Consider the following 21,959-nt stretch of genomic DNA (forward strand, 5'->3'; position numbering starts at 1 on the left):
TGGGACTGGGGCACAGTAGACCTCTTCATTTGTCCACTGCATACCAGACCTTGGCTTGACCGAAAGTTTTCCCTTGTGGAATTGCTTTAAAAAATTTGTTTTAGGGGCCGGCTCTGTGGCCGAGTGGTTAAGTTCGTGTGCTCCGCTGCGGCAGCCCAGGGTTCGGATCCTGGGCACGGACATGGCACCACTCGTCAGGCCACATTGAGGCGGCGTCCCACATCCCACAACTAGAAGGATGTGCAACTAAGATATATACAACTGTGTACAGGGGGCGTTGGGGGAGATAAAGCAGGAAAAATAAATAAATGAAAAATAAAGATTGGCAACAGTTGTTAGCCCAGGTGCCAATCTTTGAAAAAAAAAGAAAATTTGTTTTAAAGTGTAGAGGGGGTATTGGTATTATCCAGAGGCCTTCAGCGTTCAGCTGGTTTTTGCTAGCTTTACTCTCTTGTGTCTTTTGTTTATCTCCTTTACCCTTCTAATTGCCTGTCCTTTTGTTGAAATGACCTACCTTCTCCCAAGCCAATAGGAGATAAAGAAGATGCATTTGGCTTCCTGGGCCTTCTAACCTTAAAACTACACTCTTTCCCTAAAAAGCAGGGACTTTTCCCTAAGCTTTTTAAAGGTCTGAGCTGCCAGCGTCTTTGGATGGTTGAGTGGAAATATGAAGCATATGGCTTGGTAATGTGCAGCACTGGGGATCTGAATAAATAACCAGAAATACGGGTTATTCAAACAGGAATGCTGAGATTCTGGGAGCCTAATTAAAAAGGAGCTCCAAAAGACTTAGAAACTGTACCTCTCTAGGATCTCCTAACTTTTCATTTTTGAATGCTGAAGTTTCTGTTGGATTAATTCTTTTGCATTAATTAGATATGTTAGCAGGTTGAGCATTTCCTTTTTCTCTTTTCCATGCATTCTGTTCTGTGTTATTTTTCTTCTTCAGAATTTCAGATGGAAAGTTTAATTGGGAGGAATTTCTTTTTCTACTAGACTCATCCTTCCTAATCTTCTATCAAGAGCTGCCCCGTTGCTCTGTCTAGAGAGAGCCCATTCAAGACTAGGAAGCTGCAACACTAGAAGCTCAGGAAAATGTCTTTGGTGCCATTGCCCCTGCATACGAACCTTTACTTTGATTCAGGCATTCATCAGGCGGTTATGAAATGCCCAGAGAGGCAGCAGGATGGTACAGCCTGGAAGGAGGGCTTTGGAGTTAGGGCAGATGTGGGTTTGTAACATAGCTCTTTCACTTACTAGTTCTGGATATTTGGTGAGTTGTTCCAACCTTTCTGACCCCAGACCCTCAGTTTTTTCATCTGAAAAATGGAAGCCAAATTTGGGGGGGTTTTGTGGGAATTGGACTGTATGTAAAGCGTCCGGGACAATTCTGCAGCTATTAAAACATTGATAAACTACTGTATTAACTTACTGTGTTAAGTGCTAGGCTTATACAGAGATGAAGACAGGATTCCTGCCTTCAAGAAACTCGTGTTAAGCTTTGTTAAGCATGTTAGGTTTAAAAAGAAACAGTATAGAAAATTGCATGTGTGGCAGCCCTAAAAAGCTGTTAAAAACCAGAAAACAATTACAGAAAAAAAGGCTAGATGGAATATACACCCAAAGTTGGGGTGTTTGGGTGATGAGCTGGTTTTTTTAGCTTTAGTGAGGAAGGTTGACATTAAGTAACTAATATAATTTAACATGTTAACAGTTAAGAGGAACAGTTAATTTTGCCTGTCTATACCCTGTTGAATTTTTTCTTTTGATATTTTAGACTACTGGGAAGGGAAGGTCACCAACAAGATAGTCATTTATACACGCACATTATCACACATACATATGCATATGCACATGTATGTACTACCCAATTTAATAATTTTATCCACGTTTTTTGAGGAATAAATTATGTACCATAAAACATACCCGTTTTAAGTATACGGTTTTAATTTTGACAGATGTATACACCCTAGTTTTCACCACGATGAAGGTATAGAACAGCCCTGTCCAATAGAAATGTAATGTGAGCGAGATTCATAGTTTCATATTTTGTATTAGCCATGGTAAAAAAGTTAAAAGAAACAAAAAGAATTAATTTTGATAATCTATTTTATTTAACCCAATATATTAAAAATCATAATTTCAACATGTAATCAATAAAAAAATTAGTGTCATTTTACATTCTTTTCCTCATCGACTTTGAAATCCAGTGAGTGTTTTACATTTACATTCCAATGAGTTAGCGGTAAAGTACTTGACTTGTATTTAGATTTCATAAAATTTACACTTGAAAAAGTAAATTCTCATACACGGGTTTCTCCAAACATACTTAAATGTTTTGCAATAACTGAATCAAGTATCAATTTTTAAATTCAAGCTTAAATTTATTTAAATTAAATTTAAATTTTAGCTCATTTGCATTAGCCACATTTTCAGATGCCGAGTAGCTATGTGTGGCTAGTGGTCACCATATGGGACAAGGCATATATAGATTATTTTTATCACCCCCCAAAATTCCCTTGATCCCTTTTGCAATCAGTTCCCACTAATCCACCTCTGGCCCCAGGCAACCACTGTCATTCTAGATTTCATGTAAATAGAATTATACAGTATGTGTTTTGTTTAGCTTATTTTACTCAACAGATTGTTTTTGAGTCATTTATTTTGCATGTATCAATATTTTGTTTCTTTTTCACGCTTAGTAGTAGTCTATTATATTTCTGCATTCTGGTGTGTCAGTTTGTTTATTCACCTGTTCATGGACATTTGGATTGTTGCCAGTATTTTGCTATTATGAATAAAGATGCTTAAAAGTCTTTGGATAAACATATATTTTTATTTCTCTTGGATAAATACATAGGAGTGGAACTGCTGGGTCATACTGTAAATGTAACTTAACTATTACAAACTACCAAGCTGTTTTCCAAAGTGATTGTATCATTTTATATTCCTACCAGCAAGGTGTGAGAATTCCACTTGCTCCATATCCTCCACAACCCATGGTATTCTCAGACTTTAATTTTAGGCATTTGAGTGAGTGTGTATTGTGGTTTTAATTTGCATATACTTGATGACTAATGATGTTAAGCATCTTTTCATGTGCATATTGACCTTTCTTACATCTTTTGTTAAAGTCAGACCTTTGTTCTAACTTTTTGTGTTTTTTATTTGGGTTGTCTTGTTGAGTTTTAAGTGTTCTTTGTTGCAGATAGAAGTCACTGTCAGATACATGTTTTGGAAATATTTTTCTCCTAGTCTGTGGCTTTCCTTTTCATTTTTTAGCAGTGTCTTTTAAAGACAAAAGTTTTACTTTGATTAAGTCCACTTTATAAAATTTTTCATTTATGAATTTTGCTTTTTGTGTTGTATATAAACTGTGTTATCCTAACACAGGGTCTCAAAGCATTTCTTTTATGTTTTCTTCTAGAAGTTTTCAGTTTTAAACTTTACTTTTATAGGTCTATGATCCATTTTAAGTTAATTTTTGTATATGGAGTGATGTATTAATTGAGGTTTTTGGTTTTATTTATTATTTTTCCATATAGATGTCCATTTCTGGCACAATTTATTGCAAAGACTATCCGTGTTCCATTAAATTGCCTTTATACCTTTGTCAAAAATCAATTTATCTTAGATGTATGGATCTAGTTCTGTGCTTTCTATTCTGCTCCATTGATCTGTGTGTCTCTCTTTTTGTCAGCATCACACTGTTTTGATAATTATAGCTTTATAGTTGTCTTGAAATCATGTGGTATGAGTCCTCTGACTTAATATTTTTTTAAAGATTATTTTAACTATTCCAGTTCCTTAGTTTCTTTGTCTTTCCATATAAATTTTAGAATCAGCCTGTCAATTTCCAGGAAAACCCTACTGGGGTTTTGATTGGGATTGCGTTGAATCTATAGATTATTCAATCTGTAATTGAGTCTGTAGATTATTTTGGAGAGAACAGACATCTTTGCAGTAACGAGTCTTCCAGTCCACGAAGCAGGTGTATTTCTTCATTTATTTAGGTCTTGGATTTCTTTCATCAGTGTTCTGATTTTTTCTTAAGACAATTTGATATTATTTTCCTAGAAATTTGTCAGTTTTATACAGACTTTCCAGTTTGTTAAGATAAATTGTCCTCGTATTCTTATAATTCTTTTCCATATCTTCCATTTCATTTCTTCTTTTTCATTTTCTGTACTTTATGTCCTTTTTATAATTCCTAATGTTATGTATTTAAATTTCCCTGCTTTTTTCCCTCAAATTTGTTAGAAGTGATTGGGATTGTTTTTGGTATTTTGTTTATTTGTATACTTTTTGCTTTCTTGGGCATTTTTTTTCCTGCCTTTAATTCCTTGTTTCTAGTTTCTTTCCGTTTATTGTGTTGCCCTTTTTGCAAATTTCTGGATTGCATGGTTAATACTTTTAAAATAATTATCTTATTTTAAAATAAAAACATTTAGGGTTATAATTTTTCTCTTAAAATTGCTTAGCTTCATCACATAAGTCTTGTTTACTTATTACATTAACAGAAATATAGGCCAAAAAATATCTGCTTTTCTGAATTTGAAACTTTATTTGTGGCCTTGTAGATGGCTAGTTTTTGTAAATATTCCTTGGACATTTAGTAGAATTGTGGTTCTAGGGCATAAAGTGCTGTATCTCCTAAATCAATTTTATAAATATTGTATCTTTTTTTTTGACTGATTTGTCAAATTCTGAAAGAAGTATTAGTGTCTCACTATAACTGGAGTATTTTCCTATTCTTGAATTTTTTGCTTGTTACGTTCTAACTTGCTTATTCAGCAAGTAAATGCTAATTTTATCTTAATCTTGAATTGTGTCTTTTGTCAATATTAAATAGCCCTCTTTGTTACAGGTTGTAAACTTGCCTTGAAATCTTTTATAAGTTTGTATTTATCTATTGTATTCCTGCCCATCATTTTATCTTTAACTTTTTATGTCATTTTGTCTTATATGTGACTCTCACTAAGAGCATATAACTGTTTTTTGGTTTTTTTAGTCCAATGTGAGAGTTTGTCTTGAGGTAGATGAATTTCATGTGTTTGTTTTTATTGTAATGATTATTACATTTGGCCCTTTTCTTGTCTATTTTGTTCTAACGGTTTTATTTTGTTCTGTCTTTTGGTTCTTTCGTCATTTTCCTTCTTCTATGGAAAGTTATTCTTTCTGTTTTCTTTCTTAGTGAAACTTATTTATTTATTTATTTTTTGAGGAAGATTAGCCCTGAGCTAACATCTGTGCCCGTCTCCCTCTATTTTATATGTGGGACACCTGCCACGGCATGGCTTGATGAGTAGTGTGTAGGTCTGCACCCAGGATCTGAACCTGCGAACCCCAGGCCGCTGAAGGGGAGCACGCGAACTTAACTGCTAGGCCACTGGGCGGCCCCTAGTGAAATTTAATGTTTTTTTAAATGAAGCTTTATTTCTTTGTCTATGAACATTTGAAATAGTACCAAGTCACTTCAGGATCTGGCCTCTGCCTAATTCTCCTATGGCTATCTCTTCTCATTCTCCCTTTTCCACACGTTTACATTCTACTCTCTAAACTAAACTATTTTAGATTCCTTAACATGTTTCATTATTTTCTCTGGGTGACTCATCTTGATGTTTATGCTAAACTTCTTTAAGAAGCCTCTGCCCCTGTTACTTCCCCCAGCCTGGTCCTTATACCTACTCCCCCTAAATTTTGAGGATTAGGTTCTAGCATGCTGTGGGAGCACTTCCCACCCTATGTGATAAATATCTGTTTGTCTCTGACTCTACTGTAAGACTCTTGAGAACAGAGACCAGGTCTTCTTTCTTTTTGCATCCCCAGTACCTAGCAACAGATACACATTAGGCTCCCAGTAAATATTTTCTAAATGAATGAGACAAATCTGAGAAGCATTTTTACTGTTTAGAATCGTTGGGTCATAGACTTTCTGGCCAATCCCATAGATAGATCCAAAGAATGAGGAGTGACTTATTAAAAGCCATGTAGCTGAAAACTCACCCTCCTGCCTGGAGATATTTCATCCTGCTTTTCCCTGTCAAGCCTTTCAGTGTGTGAAGAACACAAAGCAGGCCACGGGTGGTTGTGGTCCTGATCTTCCAGGCTGCAGGGAAGCCAGGCGTCAGCTGTAGTCCTGGGCTCGCTGCCCTGTTTGGCCTGTGCCCGTGCTGGGCTTCAGAGCAGAAGCCAGCACAAGTGGCCCGCTTCATTTATCCCCTTTTGGGACGCTTGGACCTCTCAACTCTCTTCTTCTTCCCTCATCCTCAGAGGTATTGCAGGTTATAGTTTAGGTATTCATTTCTTACAACCTCTCTACTCCAGGTTCAGAGAAGTCCTTCATGCAGATTTGTAGTCTCTCGCTTTTGTTTCTGGGGACTTTGGGGCGGTCTAGTACCTCTTTGTCCTTACCTCATAGGCCTTTCCCCTTCCACCCAGGTGTTAGGTTAGTTGTCAGGTGACTTTTTTTCATTCCTGTGTTGAGTGTCTGGATTTCACAGTGCTTGACAGAATCAAGAAGAAAAAAAGCTATTTTCAGGTTTGTGTGGTTTTTTTTCCTGTCTGCCAAAGGACAGATGAAGACATTTTGGAACAGAGGAAACGATTGTTGAGGTGGTATTTAAAAATGGAACTCATGCTGTGAAAACTGCAGGTAGCCATCCTAGAGTATAAGAATCCCCCCCCCCCCCACCCCGAAAAGGAATTTCTCATTTGGTGTAGTGTTTTGATAAGAAAAGAGAAAAGATGAAGTGAGGGTGGAAGGTGCAGAACCTCTTGGGCAGTGTAGAGCCATGTGCTGAAAGGAAGAGAGGACCCAAGCCCCTCCTCCTGTGTGTCCGGCAGCTTGGCCTCATTCTTTTGGCTTATCTGATAGTCAGGAGCTGGGTACAGAGAGGATGTTTAAATGGTCTTTGGCCAGCAGCAGAAGAGTTAAGATACAAACATGAACTAATATTTTCATAGTCAGGGATAGAATTGACAGAAAAATGAAATTTAGGAAAGTCACAATTTATTTTGCAGTTTAACAGAGTGATCAGATTCAGAGGGCTCAATTCACAGAAATAAGACTAAATTGTACTTATGGGGCAATGGCCATTTTAGAATTTAGCAGGCAATGAGGGTAGAGCCATAAAAATGCCCTCATTGCCCCCAGATGGAGACTGGTTTGCCATTTCCATGTTCTTGGTTACAGATGTCTCTCTTTGGTGAGATGCTTGCTACAAATAGAAGGTTCCAATATATCAGGTTTAATTATAGGCTGTACTCCAAATCATTCTCTTCTTGCCACCACAAAGCACTTTTTAACAGTATGTCCTTGTACCAAATGGTTCAGTGTTCTTTAAGAAATAACAATGCCAGTGGGAGACAAAAGAATTACATTGTCAGTTTCCTTGAAAATGTTGACATGAAGCTTATTACTTCTGTTGTAAAACCCTGTTCCAGTTAGAGAAGAGACCACCGTGGTCCCAAGGGATGTGTACAAATGCAGCTTGGGGTTGTATGGCAGAAATACAGTGAACCCATCTTGGTTATTAACTGTAAAGGCTAGGGAAAAAAAAATGGAAAGAGAACGGTACATAGACACATCCATTTCAGGAACCACCAATATTTTTTCCTCTGAGATCTTTCAGTAAGATTTCCCTAAATCTAAAGAAAAATGTCTCTGACGAAGAACACAAATAAAACAGTGATGGTATGCCATCTGCAAAGTAAGTCTTTGCAGGCCTCCTTTTGGGCTATGCACTTGAACGAAAGCATGTAGGTAGGTAGGCCAGCCTGGGGAATTTTTTTAACCTTGAAGTTTTATTCTCTTGGTTTTTCCTTATTCTTTGTTGGTTTTGTTCCTAATGAACATATGAAGGTCTAAACTCTATTGCATTTTTATTCTTGTGGTCCTTTACAGGGTTTGTTGTTGTTTTTTAAGAGCTAGGGCCTTTTCTTCTGACCTTCAGTCTCTGGAATTCAGCTGCAAAAGCAAAATAATAATGCAAATATTTTAGCAGTCAGCTGTGCTTCCTGATGGGGCTGTATACAGTTTGTGCTCCAAGCTGCACACACAGATCTTGCTTGTCGTTTGTCCAACAAATGTTCCCTTTCTCCACTCACTGAACATTACCGTTCTCTCTTAGGTGAAAAATAGTAGTTTGTACCTGTTCTCTAGGAACCAGAAAAAAGCTTCAAAAACACAAAATGACCCTTCCAACAGCCCTCCAGGCTGGTGTTACCTCTTCATAAGTGGGAAAGTGCTGTGGCTGAGATGGCAGATTAGACTGAAGCAGGATTACCTAGCAAGAAATTGTGTAAGACCTGTCTGAGCCCTTCCGTCAGACTTGCTAGCACTTCATCATTCCACTGTAGTCAATTGCACGTATTGAAAGTCTACCATTCGATGAGTTTTGCACTATGTATAGACCCATCATACCATTACCACAAGCATGATAACGAATAGATTTATCATTCCCAAATGTTTTCTTGTGCTCCTTTTGTAAACCATAACTCCTCTCTTCCACCTCAGTGTCTCCAAGCAACCATTGATTTGCTTTCTGTCATTATAGGTTAATTTGCATTTTCTAGAATTTTATGTAAATAGAATCATGCAGTATGTGCTCTTCTTTGGTCTGGCCTATTTAACTCACTATAATTATTTTGAGATTCATCCATGTGTCTCAATAGTTTGTTCTTTGCCAGGTAGCATTCCATTTTATGAAGATACAGTCACGCGCTGCATAACGTTTTGGTCAGTGACGGACCGCAAATGTAAAGTGGTTCCATAAGATTAGTACCATATAGCCTAGGTATGTAGTAGGCTATACCATCTAGGTTTGTGTAAGTACACTCTGTGATGTTCGCACAACTATGAAATTGCCCAGTGACGCATTTCTCAGAATGTATCCCTGTCGTTAAGTGATGCATGACTGTATCAGTTTGTTTATTCACTTGTTGATGGACATTTGGGTTTCCAGTTTTTTGCTGTTATGAACAAAGCTACTATAAATGTCTGTGAACAAATCTTTGGGTGGACATATTTTTCGTTTCTCTTGGATAAATACCTACGAGTTGAATGTCTGGGTCATATGATAGGTATATGGTTAACTTTTTAAGATACTACCATCTGTTTTACAGAATGGTTATATCCTTTTTATATTTCCACCAGCAGTGCATGAGACTTCCATTTGCTCCACATCCTCGCTAATACTTGGTACCGTCAGTGTTATCTGTTTTGTCATTCCAGTGGGTATGCTTGGAGTCTTACGGTTTTAATTTGCATTTCCCTCGTGGCTAATGTTATTGGGTGTCTTTTCATGTACTTATTTGCCATTCACATATTTTCTTTGGTGGCGTCTGTTCAATCTTTTGCCCATGGTTGGGGGGGCTTGTTTGTCTTATTGTTGAGTTATAACAATTCTTGATATATCTTAAATATAATCTTTTGTCAGATATGTTTTATAAATATTTTCTCCCAGTGCCTAGCTTGCCTTTTCATTTTCATAACATAATCTTTTGAAAAGTTTTAAGTTATACCGTATTTGGCCTGTGAAACCTGAAATATTTTTTGTCTGGCCTTTTTCATAAAGTTTGCCAACCCCTTCTCTCTAGAGGCCTGGTTTTTGGTCACTGCTTGTGTATCTTACTGTGCTGTCAGCTCAGCCATACTCTGAGTGGTTTCTCTGCATATCTAGCCCACCATAGTTCTGGAAACAAAAATCTTAACCTTTGTTTTCTACATATTTGTTTTGTTTTCTGGCACAGGCAGTTAAGTAGTGGTTGATATTAGTAGTTTATGAAAAATGAATGGGAATAGAAATTTAAAATTGAGAAAATCGTGGCTAGTAACATGGAAGACCACTATTGTTCTATTTTAGAGGTGGACTATCTCTTAGCATCTCCCAGAGCACCAGTGTTCTTTGGCATTATAGTTTGAGAAGAGCTATGCACGTATGCATATTGATCTCACTGTCTTAACTCATGGAAATCCTGGATCCTGGAAAGTGATCTTATATTTTGGAGGCTAAAAGGAAGTGAACTTTATCATGTACACTGTAAAGCAAACAAAACTGATCTCGTATGGCATTATCCAAGTTTCTTGCCAGGATTAGTTTATGGTTAACAATATCTTTTAAAGAATGTCTGTCGGCTTTTTTTTTTTTATTCCTCAGTCTCTTTTGGCCGAGGGGGAGGGACTTTACCTCTTTCTCTTGTCCTCCAGGGTTCCATCCCTCTTTCTGCATATATTCTGCACCCTCTCAGGGTAGTCTTACCCATTGATTCGGCTACTAGCCATAGATCTAATGATTCTTCCATATATCTCCCTATTTTTATTTTTTTTATGTATTTCTTTCTTTTAAAAGATTAGCACCTGAGCTAACAACTGTTGCCAATCTTCTTTTTTTTTTTTTTTTTTCTGCTTTATCTCCTCAAACCCCTCCGTACATAGTTGTATATCTTAGTTGCAGGTCCTTCTAGTTGTGGGATGTGGGACGCCGCTTCAATGTGGCCTGACGAGCGGTGCCATGTCCACACCCAGGATCCGAACCCTGGACCACCACAGCGGAGCATGCGAACTTAACCACTCGGCCACGGAGCTGGCCCCATCTCCCTATTTTTAATCTCCTTCCTGGACTTCAGACCCATAAGTCTAGGCTGAACACCACTGTCATGTCTCACAGGCACCTCAGGTTCATCTGAACTCAACCCTTTTCACTTTTAGTCTACTATTACTTTGCCCATCTTACCGGTGTCTCTTCCTCTAATATATTTTCTCTCTTTTTTATGCCCCCCCGATGCTGCTCAACATACTGTGGCAGGTGTAATCTTTCTAATGCCAATCATCTGGCCTCGTGTTTTGCTGCTGCCCCTCTTGCTCTTTATATTCTAGCAGTACATGCACCACGTCCTTCAGTGTTCCATGCTTACTCCTGTCTTTGCACGTGCTGTTGTTTCCTTCTGCTTGAAATACTCTCTTCCTTTTTGTCTGTCAGGGAAAGACATCCAGTGAAGCTTGGTTCAGGCATCCTCTCCTTTGTGAGGCCTCCCTGACTCAGATGTGGTCAGCTCTGCTTCCTTTGTTCATCTTCTACTGTGTAAATACCTCCACTGTAGTACCTGGCTTTTCTCGGTATACCTATTGTCTACATGTCTGTCTCCCCTGTGGACTGAGCCCCTCAGAAGCATGAGCTGCGCCTGTCTCTACATCCTCAGCTTAATATCTGGCACCTGTTAGATCCCTCATAAATATTTGATGAAAGAACAAATGGACAAAAAAATTTATAGTTCTCAGAATGCATATTCATTGCAAAAGTTTTTGTATAATGTAGAAGAATAAGCTAATTAAAACAACTACAGAAAACTCTCCCTCCCCACCCCATCAGAAGGTTCACTTTGGCAGAATAGGGAGCAGTAGATGACTTTCAGTCATTTCCCACAACCACCCACTTTGATAGAGGCTACCATTCACATTGGTCCTGGCATGATCGACAACCTGATGAAGCCAGACAAGACTAAGACAAACTACTTGTCCTCCAGTAGAATAAATATTTCAAATAAAGTCAACCCAAGAAAGTCAGGCCAAACAGCTATTGATTGCTAAAAGCCTGAACTTAAGCCCAATGAATATTCCAAAGTTCACCTCCATGCAGCTTGCCTAAACCGTGATCAATATGCAATTACTGCCCGCTTTAAATGTGTCTTACACTGCCTACCTGAAGAAGGGTTTTACTTTTAAAATCTTTTGTTTGTTGAATTTGCTTAGGCAGGAAAAAAAGAGACTTGGCCAAACCAGAGTTCTTTCCTTTTAGTATTTAGTAAACGGTTTTATATTATTTGTGAAGTGGTTTGAATGTATGCTAAATGGTAACTGAAGGTGCCCTGTTATATGACCGCCATTCATTTCAAGAGGCCTTTTCCCAAGTGACTAAACAGTGAGGATATTGTATCTCAGTTTCCTAATTTCCGCTCACATGATAATCTGCCCTAGTCATAAGCTTAGTAAATTCAACTTTGTAAACTAGGATGCTAAAATTTAGCTGTAGTGGAAACAAATATATTATTTGTCTAGTATCCTGTTAGAATTTCATCTTGATGCAAAAAACCCTTTCTTGATGAATTTGGAAGCTTGTTTACCCTGCTCCTGATGCATAAGATTTCACGTCTCACAGATACGCCTTTGTAATACCCTTCCAGTAGTCAGAACCCTGTCACTTTCCCTTAGACTGTTGTAGTCTCCCAACTGCCCTCCCTGCCCCAGGCCCCGTCACGCCGCCCCTTCCCACACTGCCGCTGGGTTAGGCTTCCCAAAACGTGTCCGTGTAGTGCCCTCCTTTTCCTAGACGTGTCATGCCTCCTCCCAGCTATGGCATGAAGCCCAGGTTTCCTGGCAACATCTCTAGGGCCTGTCGTGACCTGCTCCTGTCCGCCTCTCCTCAGTCCTCTCCCACCACCGGCAGCTCATGAGGCCCTCTCGTTCCCCCACGTGCTATGCTCTTACAGGCCTCCCAGTACCTTTGTACGTGCTGTTTACCTTCCACCGCCGCCAGTGTCGTCACTCTCCCTTCTCTGGCTGTCAAATACTCATTCTTCAGAACCAGTTCACATGTCACCTTCCGTTTCACACCTTCACTGACTTCTGGGTAAAGTTAATTTCTCCACCTCTTACCTCCTTGGACTTAATTTCCATTACTTCCAGCCTTTGAAGTTATTTTTATTTGTCTGTCCTTAAATTGCTTAAAGACAGGAAGCTTATAATTCCCAGCAGCTAGTATAGTGCCTGCTGCGTGAAGGCACGTGCTCAGTAGCAGCCCTTGTTTTCTTATTTTAAATTCAGGAGTTGGGTTGAATGTCATCTGTGAGTATCTGTAGATTGTTTTGATTAATCCCACAGCAAGGAGAATAAAGGTAGGAACATTCACAATACATCCTTGATCTTTGGAGGTTGGCACCGAGTAGGATGGCCAACCAGCTCAGTTTGCCCAGGACTGAGAGGTTTCCCGGGATATGGCACTTTCGATGCTAAAAATGGAAGAGTCTCAGGTAAACCAGGATGGTCTATCACCAAGGGGGCACTGTCAGCAAGCTTTTTACCTACTCTCCTTTCCTCCACTCCTTGGGACCCAATCCTGGCTGGATAGTCTGACCCAGGATAGCATGCTTTGTCATTGTTAGCACTTTAATAGTGCAGTGTTTTCATAGTGTTTCCTCCACAAAAGACTGTCAAAGGGATATTATTTCTGATTCCTTTTCTTTGGCTTTCAGATGAGAAATTGGATGAAGGGCTTAATGTATGTTATTATCACCTTTTTGATCAGGCTTGCCTCCCCTTGCCTGACCAATCACCTTGCTCCATCTATTAATTCTCCTGTTTTTTATCTTTAGTCTCCTCATCACCGTTGGCTTCTTGACACCCTAAAATACAATTAAATTGTCCATATTATTAAAAATAATTTTTAAAAATCTTACCCTGGCTTTCCTCTGAAGTTGATGGACTCTGTTCTCCAGGCTTTACTGGTGAGTAGCCCACGTTCACTCACCTCCTTTCAAATATTTGTATGTGTCTGTCTTTTCCTATACTCTCCCAGATACATACAATCTCTCTCTCACTCTAAAGTAACAAACACATAGTAGTCCTGGAACAAACATGTTGGATTGTATCTTCTTCACTCCTAGAATCGGTTCCTTACTTGGAGGCCTTATTGTGTGGTACAAGGCTAGGCGGCTGGCCTTTGATGTAGCCCATGTGTCTCTCTGATCTAAGCTGGGAACGCTGCTCCTCGGTGGGCTGCAAACATGTCAGCTTTCTGCCTGCTCTGACCATGCTGGCTACTTTCCACCTTAGGGCCTTTGTACTTGTTCTTCCTTCAGTCTGTAATGTTTTGCTCCTAAAATCTATATGACAAATTCATCTAAATACATATGTTACCCCTAAAGAGGCCTTGCTTAATAACCTAACCTAAAATATCCTCTTCATTCTTGCACATTGCTTTATTTCCATGACATTTATCATCTATCAAGTATCTTGATTTTTCATTTGGCTCTTGCAGTTAGAGTGTAAGCTCCATGAGAACTGGGATTTGATCTGTCCTGTTCATGTAACAGGTATCTAAATATTTGTAGATTGAATAATATGTGGGGAAAAAATTATATGCTGACTTTCTTTTTTCCCTGATTATTTAAGATTAATTTAGTCTCCCTAAATAGAATTAAGTGTTTTTGAAAACAGAAGCCACGTCTTAATTTTTATTTTTCTCTTGTGCCTACTACAATACTGAATCAGTGCTCAGTAAATATTGAATATTAGGTCTGTTGGTTGAATTACCACTATACTAAGATGTGAAATGACTGACTTGCTCCTCTCTACCTCATAGACTGTTAAGAAAATAATGTAAAGTTATATAAAATTATACTCCATAGGGAAGTATCTGCAAAAGCAGTAGCAAGTGGCAGGATTATTCAGATATATGACCTTTGGATTTGAGGGGAAAATAGTTTGTCTTTTTAATTCTGAAGAGTGCTGCATGTTTATTATGGAAAAATGAAAGATACTGAAAAGTAGAAAAAAATGCATAAAAAGCATTTGACAAACTCCAGCGCCTTTTCATGATAAAAATGCTTAAACTAGGAATAGAAGGAAACTTCTTCAATCTTTGATATACAGCATCTACAAAAAAATGCACAGCTAACATCATTCTTAATGGTGAAAGACTGGATGCTTTCCCCCTAAGATAAGCAACAAGACAAGGATGTCTGCCTTCACCACTTATTCGGAATTGTACTGGAGGTTCTAGCCAGGGCAATTAGACAATGAAATGAAATAAAAGGCATCCAGATTGGAAAGGAAGAAGTAAAACTGTCTCTATTTGCAAATGACATGATCTTGTATATAGAAAATCCTAAAGAATCCACCAAAAAGTTATTATAACTAATAAATGAGTTCAGCATATATATGAGTTGCAGGATATAAGATTAATGTACAAAAATCAGTTGTATTTCTGTTCACTTGCAATGAACAATTAAAAAATGAAACTAAAAAAACAATTCCATTTACAATAGCATCAAGAATAAAATACCTAGGAATAAATTTTAACAAAAGAAGTGCCAAATTTGTACTCTGAAAACTACAAATCATTGTTGAAAGAAATTAAAGATCTAATAAATGGAAAAATATTCCATATTCATGGATCAGAAGACTTAATATTGTTAAGATGGCAATACTCCCCAAAGTTATCTACAGATTCAGCACAGTCCCTATCAGAATCCCAGCTGACTTCATTGTAGAAATTGACAAGCTGATTGTGAAATTCATATGGAATTGAAGGGACCTAGAATAGTCAAACAATCTTGAAAAAGAAGAATAATGTAGGATTCCCAATTTTAAAACTTACTACAAAGCTTTGCTAATCAAGACAGGGTGGTAGGCATAAATTGGTGAAATATAATTGAGAATCCACAAATAAAGCCATATATCTATGGTCAGCTGATTTTCAACAGGAATACCAAGAACATTGAATGGGGAAAGAATAGTCTCTTCAACAAATGGTGCCGAGACAATTGGATATCTACGTGCTCACAAATGATAGTTGGGTCCTTACCTCACACCGCATTCAAAAATTAACTCAAAATCAGGCCAGCCCCAGTGGCCTAGTGGTTAAGTTTGGCATGCTCCGCTTTGGTGGCCTGTGTTCAGTTCCTGGGCACAGACCTACACAACTCATCTCTCAGTGGCCGTGCTATGGCAGTGGCTCACATACAAAAAGAGGAAGACTGACAGTAGGTGTTAGCTCAGGGCAAATCTTCCTCAGGAAAAAAAGAACAAAAACCTCAGAATGAATCAAAGACCTAAATGTAAGAACTAAAACTTAAACTTTTAGAAGAAAGTATAGATATAAATCTTCGTGACATTGGATTTGACACAGTTTCTTAGCTATGACACCAAAAGTATGAACATCAAAAGAAAAAATAGGTAAGTTGGACTTAGTCAAAATTGAAAACATTTGTGTTTCAAAGGACATTTTAAAGAAAGTGAAAAGATAACCCCTGAAATGGATGAACATGTTTGCAAATCATGTATCTGTTACGGGGCTTGTATCCGGAATAAAGATCTCTTACAACTTATTGGTAAAGATAATTAAGCTATTTATTTGCTACAATGAGCAAAGGATCTCAATAGACATTTCTCCATAGGAGATATACAAATGACCAGTAAACACATGAAAAGCTGCTTGACATCATTAGTTATTAAGGAAATGAAAATCAAAACCACAATGAGATACCGTTTTACACCCAGTAGGATGGCTAGAACCCAAAAGTCAAAAGACAAGTGTTGGCAGGGATGTGGAGAAATCAGAGGGGCTGGCCTGGTGGCAGAGCCGTTAAGTGCGCACGTTCCCCTTTGGTGGCCTGGGGTTTGCCGGTTCAGATCCTGGGTGCAGACATGGCACCACTTGGCAAGCCATGCTCTGGTAGGCACCCCACATATAAAGTAGAGGAAGATGGGCATGGATGTCAGATGGAGCTCAGGGCCAGTCTTCCTCAGCAAAAAGAGGAGGATTGGCAGCAGATGTTAGCTCAGGGCTAACCTTCCTCAAAAAAAAGAGAAATCAGAACGCTTGCGCACTGCTGATGGGATGTAAAATGGTGCGGCCTCTTTGGAAGACAGTCTGACAGTTCTTCAAAAGGTTAAACATGGAGTTACTGTGTGCCCCAGCAGTTCTCCCAGGCGTACCATACACCCAAGAGAAATGAAAGCATGTGTCCACACAAAACTTGTAAACAAATATCTATAGCAGCATCATTCATAATAGCCAAAAGGTGGAAACTCCCCAAATGCCCATCAGTGGATGAATGGACAGACAAGTTGTGGCATATCCATGCAATGGACTAATATTCAGCCATAGGAAAGAATGAAGGACTGATACATGCCACAACATGGATGAACCTTGAAAACATTATGCTAGGTGAAAGAAGCCAGTCACAAAGACCACATATTGTATGATACTGTTTACTTGAAATGTCCAGAATAGGCAAATCCATAGAGACAGAAAGTAGATCAGTAGTTGCTTAGGGCTAGGATGGGATGGGGAGGGTAGGAGGATGATGGCTAAAGGGTAGGGAATTTATTGTTAAGGTAATGAAAATGTTCTGTAATTGTGGTTATGGTTGCACGTATCTGTGAACGACGTACTAGAATCCATTGAACTGTACATTGTAAATGGATGAATTGTATGGTATGTGAGTTGTATCTTGATAAAGCTGATAAAAAGAAAGCAGCAGGAATAATAGGCGATCCGTAATCCTACCGCCTTGGACCAACCTCTGTTAGCATTTTGATCCATTTCTTTCTAGTCATTTTTTAATGCATGTTTTTCACATAATTGAGGTACATAACTTTAGAATTAGAATAGAATTTTGAATGTAGAATTTTTTACGTATAAGTGTGAATATTACCTTTTGTGCATTCTGACCATAAGAATTTGTTCATTCTATGGCAGACTCTCCTCTAATTGTTAGCAAGCATGTAATATTCCATGTAGGTATACCATAATGTAATAATTTTGTCATTGGTGGACATTTAAGTTGTTTTTATTTTTCTTTCTTCTATTGTAAAGGATACTGCAGTAAATATACTTTTTTCAAAAAAAAATAGATTGGCACCTGAGCTAACATGTGTTGCCAATCTTTTTCTTCTTCTTTTTCTTCTTCTTCTTCTCCCCAAAGCCCCCCAGTGAATAGTTGTATTTTCTAGTTGTGATTGCCTCTGGTTGTGGCATGTGGGACGCCACCTCAGCATGGCCTGACGAGCGGCGCCGTGTCCACGCCCGGGATCTGAACTGGCAAAACCCTGGGCCGCTGAAGCGGAGCACGCTAACTTAACCACTCAGCCATGGGGCCGACCTGCACTTTTTTTTAAGACTAGAACATCCCCATGCAATGCCTTATATGAAACCTCTTTTGTTCCCAGAGAAAAGAAGATCTCCCGGAGCAGTGCCCTGAAGGTGCTGGACCATGCCATGATTGGGCCCGAGGGCACAGACAATTGTCATAAGTTTGTTGACATTCTTGGCCTACGAACCATCTTTCCGCTCTTTATGAAATCTCCCAGGAAGATCAAGAAAGTGGGGACCACTGAGAAGGAACATGAAGGTAGGGTTTACCAGAGAATTTACATGAAGGGCAGGGTTCACCAGTGCCTGATTTAGGTGCATTAGGAGAAATGGGGGAAATGAGAGCTCCTTGGAAAAACTCTTCAACTGAGGAGTAGACTCTGAGGTGGAAGAGTGTTACCTTTTTCTTTTCTGTCATCTTATTTTCTGTGCATGGAAAACAACCCAGAGACCACAGATCGCTGATGGTCTTGGTTGCACTAGTTCTCTGCTTGCTTGGAATCCTGGTGGTTCCATTTTTTTCTGGCCTGTTAATAAGTCTGTGCGTGAGGGTTTTGTTTTCTTCGCTATAATTTGTAGCAAGGTGTCTCTCTGATGGAAGACCCTTTTGAAAAGAGTAATGAGGTGGCAACACATGTCACCTCCGGAGTGGTGCTTTCATGTATTTCTGTATTAAAGTATGATTCAGCCAACATCAGGAATTGCCGAAATAAACTATTTACAGCCCAGGTTCTCCTTTTTATGTTTCTCCTCCCTGATGGTGCACACTCCCAGCAAAATGCTGCCATGAATTGCGATGCTATAACCCAAGTAGTTACTGCTAGGCCAATCTCTTCCTGCTATTGTCTAGCGGCCTGCTGCATCCCTCCCCCCAGTAGACAGCCGCAGTGCAATCGGGAAGGCCATGGATTTATGAGCATTGACAGTTTTACTGAAGGCTAACGGACACTTGCAGGGGATTTACGTGGTCAGAAGGTTATTTTAAAGTGTGGGGAGGGGGCAAAAAGTGGGGTGAGGACGTGGTATGTGAGAGAGGAGGAACACCTGAGCTGATTGGCTAGTTTGGTTGTCTTTTCAGAAGTTAACAGTTGTCCCATGGTTTGGGTGATTGTTTTCGTCAGTGACTGGCATAGGTCTGCAGGATCTTTTGCATTCATCACCCTCCTGGATAAATGTTTGAGTATTCCCATCTCTCTCTTCTCAAATTGACTTGGCTTATTAGTCTCTTCCAACTTAGAGTGGCTAAACGGAAGGTGATATGACCTGTCTTCAGTGGTCACCTCTACTGATATTTTCTCTGATCATACCAGCTCTCCAGAGACAACAGAAATCTAGCAAGGGAAGAACTGGCAGTGCAAAGAACTGTGGACTAGGGATGTGAGAACAAGTAGAGTTCAGTTCGCCTCAAATCAGATATTTGCCGAAACCCAGCTGTAAACATGTTCACCCACTGCTGGTTTTTTTCTTTCCTCAATGGAAATTCCACACAATGAGGCCATGGGAGAGGGAATGGGTGGTCTTGGAGACCTAGGAGATGAAATTTTGGTGACAGCCACCATCCGTTGAAAACCTGCCATGTTCCTAGCACTGCTGCAGTAGGTGCTGTCTTCTTTAGGCCTCGCAACCTATGAAGCAGATGGTGGTATCCTTGTTTCTTTAGATGAGGAAATCAGCTGAGACGGGAACCAGGCTGTGGTTCTACAGCTAACCGGCTGTGTGACTTTAGACCCTTTGTTTAACTTCTCTGGTCTGTAAAATGAGGAAACTAGACTAGTGAACTAGAAACTCTGTTAACTGTACCTTAAGGTTCTGAGGCACAGGTCCTAGTTATCCAGGCTTTGTCCTATAATCCAGGAATCTCAAGGACTGTGCTGTGGCTGACCTGCTGGTTTCTATTGAAAGACTTGATGCTGCATCTTGACCACGCTTGAAGAAAGTGAAGGAAAACAGCCCTTAGCAGGCTCTTGCTCTGTGTGCATGGTACTGAGAGAAGGAGAAGTGACAGATTCAGTGAGCAGCTGTTTTCCTTCTGAAAAATGTGCCAGTGGTGTGCTGGTAACAGTACATTGCTTTAGAGTACCCGCATTAGGAATTTGATAACATTATATTAGTGAGGGCAATGGCTCGGTAAGACAGCCCCAGGAAGACATGTTTGGACTGTAATGGCTAGTGGTGATGAGCTCTGCATCCTGAACACACCAGCACCCAGAAAGAAGTGAACCTCATGGAGAAAACACAGCCCTGGGCCTCCTCCCACCCCTGCCGCCTGCTGCTGCTCCTGCAGACTGGCCCTCAGGCCCTGAATGACAGAGTGAGAATGGAGGCAGAACAGGGCAGGGGCACCTTGTGCAAGATTTCTTTGTCCTGTCTTGTCCTCTGGGTTACTCTTCATGAGCTGGCCCTTCTGATGCAAGTGGACCAGGTTTGTGTGGTAAGCTAGAGCACAGTAGCCTCAGACCATCAGGAGTATTTGCAGAAATGCCCACCTCATTCCTGCCCCCAGACTTCCACCATGCTCTTGCCTCCATCCACAATAATTTTCTCTGACCTATCTGCCTGGTCATCCTTTAGGTCCTTAGTTTTGATGTCACTTTCTCAGGGAAGCATATTATGAGCCCCTAGACTAGAATAGAGCCTCTTATTAAATGGACTCTTGGTCCCAGGACTTTGCCTTCATGGCCCTTAAGATTATGGAACCAATGGCCTTGTCACCTCTGGGTCCCAAGGCCTAGCCCAGTGCTTGGCATGTGGTGGATGCACAGTAAATATTTTTTGACTACATGAGTGAACAACCACTTCCCTAAAGGACTGCTCACTGAGGGCAAACATGGACTTGGGCTTTCCCAAAACCCTACAAGCTTGAAGTCAATACAGTTCAGATTGACGGTTGTCAGTTATACACCAGGGGTGAGTGAGTGGTCTTCAACTCAGCTTGTTTGGAAGCAAAAACAAGTGGGTTGCTAGCCATAAGTTTCACTTTGTCTCATGGGCTTAGAAATTATGAGCAGAAGCCCCTCCTCTAGAGCCATGTCCTTAAGAACCATGTTGTGGACAGAGCTTCCTTATAGGTGAGGCCACCCTGTGACAAGCTGCTTTTGGGGATCCAGCAACTCCTAATTAAGCACTATGGGCTGAGAATCGGCTTGCCCGTCCAGAGCCTCTGGAGGGCAGCCCTGCACTCTTCCCTTTTTTGTCAAACCTCAGGAGCTTGTTGCATATCAGAGTTAGCCACTCTAATTTCACCCTGGTCCAGTCTCAGCCCCTGTCACTTCTCAGGACCTTCCCCAGACTTCTCCAGTAGCAATGGAGCCTCCTGTAGTACAGATGGATCCATGTTTATCAACCATGCCAGCTTGGGCAAATTCCCAGATTCTTGGAGCTTTAGTTGCCTCATCTGTAAAATGCTAGATCTACCACATAGAGTGGTTATGAGGGTCAGGTGAGATGACACGTGTTAACTTAGCACAGACCCCAGATAGAGTAGGCGCTTTAAGCAGTATGAGTTCTCTCCTCTACCAAACTTGTCTCCAGTTCTGCCCGCCTTGGCCACACGCACCCATCCTTGTAAGAAGTTGCTGGGAAGCCAGGCGGAGACTGCCCACAGGTTGGCTGGGGAAGACTGGGAGAGTGTGGGTTTTACTGGCCTGCAGTCTAATTGCTCCATGGTAGCTGCGTGAGAATGGGCAAACTCATTCTTGATGCGAATGTCAGGAGTATGATATGCTAAATAGTGGGGTGGCATAAAGAGAGCTGTGTTTCCAAAGCTAACAAAAGGGATTGGGAGAGGAGAATCTTTAGATTAAGGTGACTCTAGAGAGGAGGGAAGAAGCAAAAACCCACCCTATAACCTAGAATTGCTGGTAATTTAGTTCCTCTTTTGTGAGTTGGGGTGGAGAAGGAAAAGAATCACTGTAATTGAAATCCATTCAGGTTTGCATAATAAAACCTTCAGACATAGATCAGGGAGGCTCTTAGCCTGGGGGGATGGGTTGGAAAGAAGAAATTTACCCTTGGGTGCAGTAGCATGATTGGCTGCCTCCTTGGTTTTCTAAAGAATAGCACAGTGTATATTGTCTCCTTGGT

At 40.1% G+C, this 21,959-nt stretch overlaps 1 protein-coding gene across 3 annotated transcripts in view; it reads left to right on the plus strand.

The window, feature by feature from the left end:
• CTNNBL1 (catenin beta like 1) overlaps positions 1-21,959 on the plus strand; it is a 163,411-nt gene that overhangs the window by 83,522 nt on the left and 57,930 nt on the right. For all 3 annotated transcript variants that reach the window (XM_005604625.4, XM_070247722.1, XM_023626540.2), the window contains exon 11: positions 17,954-18,135. In XM_005604625.4, coding sequence (XP_005604682.1) covers positions 17,954-18,135 — 182 coding nt within the window. The remainder of the gene's footprint in view (positions 1-17,953; positions 18,136-21,959) is intronic.

This window comes from Equus caballus, chromosome 22, assembly GCF_041296265.1.
Source record: "Equus caballus isolate H_3958 breed thoroughbred chromosome 22, TB-T2T, whole genome shotgun sequence".
Classification (NCBI taxonomy): Eukaryota; Metazoa; Chordata; class Mammalia; order Perissodactyla; family Equidae; genus Equus; species Equus caballus.